The sequence below is a fragment of the Siphateles boraxobius genome, unplaced genomic scaffold, assembly GCF_051911475.1.
Source record: "Siphateles boraxobius isolate OS27281-9 unplaced genomic scaffold, OSU_SipBor_1 32, whole genome shotgun sequence".
Classification (NCBI taxonomy): Eukaryota; Metazoa; Chordata; class Actinopteri; order Cypriniformes; family Leuciscidae; genus Siphateles; species Siphateles boraxobius.
This window is the reverse complement of record NW_027508942.1, coordinates 5,875,001-5,876,961: the sequence shown is the minus strand read 5'-3', so window position 1 is coordinate 5,876,961 and position 1,961 is coordinate 5,875,001. Positions and strand designations below refer to the sequence as shown.

General features: G+C 42.8%; 1 protein-coding gene across 1 annotated transcript in view; it reads right to left on the bottom strand.

Annotated features, from left to right (window-relative positions):
* Positions 1-412: 412 nt before the first annotated feature.
* rpp25b (ribonuclease P/MRP subunit p25, b) overlaps positions 413-1,961 on the bottom strand; it is a 31,168-nt gene continuing 29,619 nt past the window's right edge. Inside the window, exon 2 of the mRNA XM_077194706.1 lies at positions 413-1,961. This exon is cut by the window's right edge and continues 829 nt beyond it. Within this exon, the coding sequence (XP_077050821.1) occupies positions 1,702-1,961 (260 nt within the window). The 3' untranslated portion in view covers positions 413-1,701.

Below are 1,961 nucleotides of genomic sequence, written 5' to 3'. Positions count from 1 at the left end.
CATTGTATTTTTCCAGAACAGGTTAGTAACAAAACGTATGTAACATTATTTCTTGAACAATTGGGCATAGACAGCAGATGAAAATGTAATCAATCAGAACATTATTGAGCTGATTAAAAAAACTCTCTGCCAAAAGACCCGCCCTCCTCTGACTCTGATTGGCCCTGAACCTGATGGTATTAATCAAACCAATCAAACCAACAATGGCAGCGAGTATTACCCAATCAAGGGTAGAATAGGACGAGTCTTCACAGAATGGAGTGCCGAAGTTATGACGTCACTTTGTAGGACAACTCGGAAGTTAGCGGCGCATGGGTTCCCTCGATCGAAAAGCTATGCATTTTCCCCATAGACTTTTGGAAAATTGCAAAAAATAAGATCCGTGTTCAATAAAGAGTTGTGACCCTTACACTTTTTGCCACACTTTTTATCCACAATTTCAATGCATATGCATACTTAAATTAAATGAGCGATATTGCATGCTCAAAACCAGAAGTGAAACTCATAAATCAATATTGTGACGTGCATGCACTCTTAAAAATAGGTTTCAAAAGGGGTTTTCACAGCAATGCCTTAGAAGAACCATTATGGTTCCCAAAAGAATCTTTCAGTGATCAGTTCTTAAAAGAAACGCTTTTCTTAGTGTGAAGAACCTTTCAGATTCCATGCTTGTTAAAGGTTCTACATCGATGCCAATAAACACGCTTTGTTTTTAAGAGAGTGTGTTGGTTATGAAGTCTCATAGTCGTGGTTGTTCCGTCAGTGAGAGTGTTTCAGGTTGTTTTTAACACACACATAACTCTCAGAACTTCTGCTGTGTTTGAGTTGTGCTGAGGTAAGAAATAAGACTATGAAAACAGAAATACACTGGCATCTTAACAATGTCTTTACTGGCTCTCTAATAAAACAGCGCAGCATCACAAGCCATTATGAAGCATCTGAAATCATCTTCATTTCACTTTGGTCTTTGGAAACCAGAAGTTCACGAACCGACTGCCTTAAATTTCACCTGTTATACGTTTAAATTACATGTATGCAGTTTGCAGATGCAAATATTTTAACCATATTTCAATGCATATGCATATTTAAATTAAATCATCGATATTGCATGCTCGAAACCAGGTGTAAAACTCAAGATTGTGACGTGCATATGCACTCTAAAAAAAACTCTGAAGAATCAGTGATCAGTTCTTCAAAAAACACACACTTTTCTTAGTGTGAAGAACTTCTAGATTCCATGCATGTTAAAGGTTCTACATCGATGGCAATAAACACGCGAGTGTGTGTTGGTGATGACGTCTCACAGTTGTTCTCTGGTTCTGAGAGAGTTTAACACACACACACACACACACACACACACACACACACACACACACACACACACACACACACACACACACACACACACACACACACACACACACACACACACACACACACACACACTACTCGCGGAGACACACTGTCTTCACCAGCGGCTCCATCTGATCTATACGAGTGTGTGTTGGTGATGAAGTCTCACAGTTGTTCTCTGGTTCTGAGAGAGTTTAACACACACACACACACACGACTCAGAGACACACTCTCTTCACCAGCGGCTCCATCTGATCTATACGAGTGTGTGTTGGTGATGACGTCTCACAGTTGTTCTCTGGTTCTGAGAGAGTTTAACACACACACACACACACACACACACACGACTCAGAGACACACTCTCTTCACCAGCGGCTCCGTCAGAGAGTCGGTCGAGTCCAGAGAGCGTTTCTCCGGCGCTTGAGAAGCTTCTCCGGCGTGTCTCGGGTCCCAGAGCGCCGGCGGCTGGTATCCCGGCTCCAGCGGGTCCAGCGGGTCTTTGGAGAGCAGGATTCTGATGGACGGGAGCGTCCGGTGGATGCTCATCTCCGAGTCTCCTTCTTCCTGACTCTCCCAGATCTCTCGTAAGCCCTTGTACTGGAGTTTAG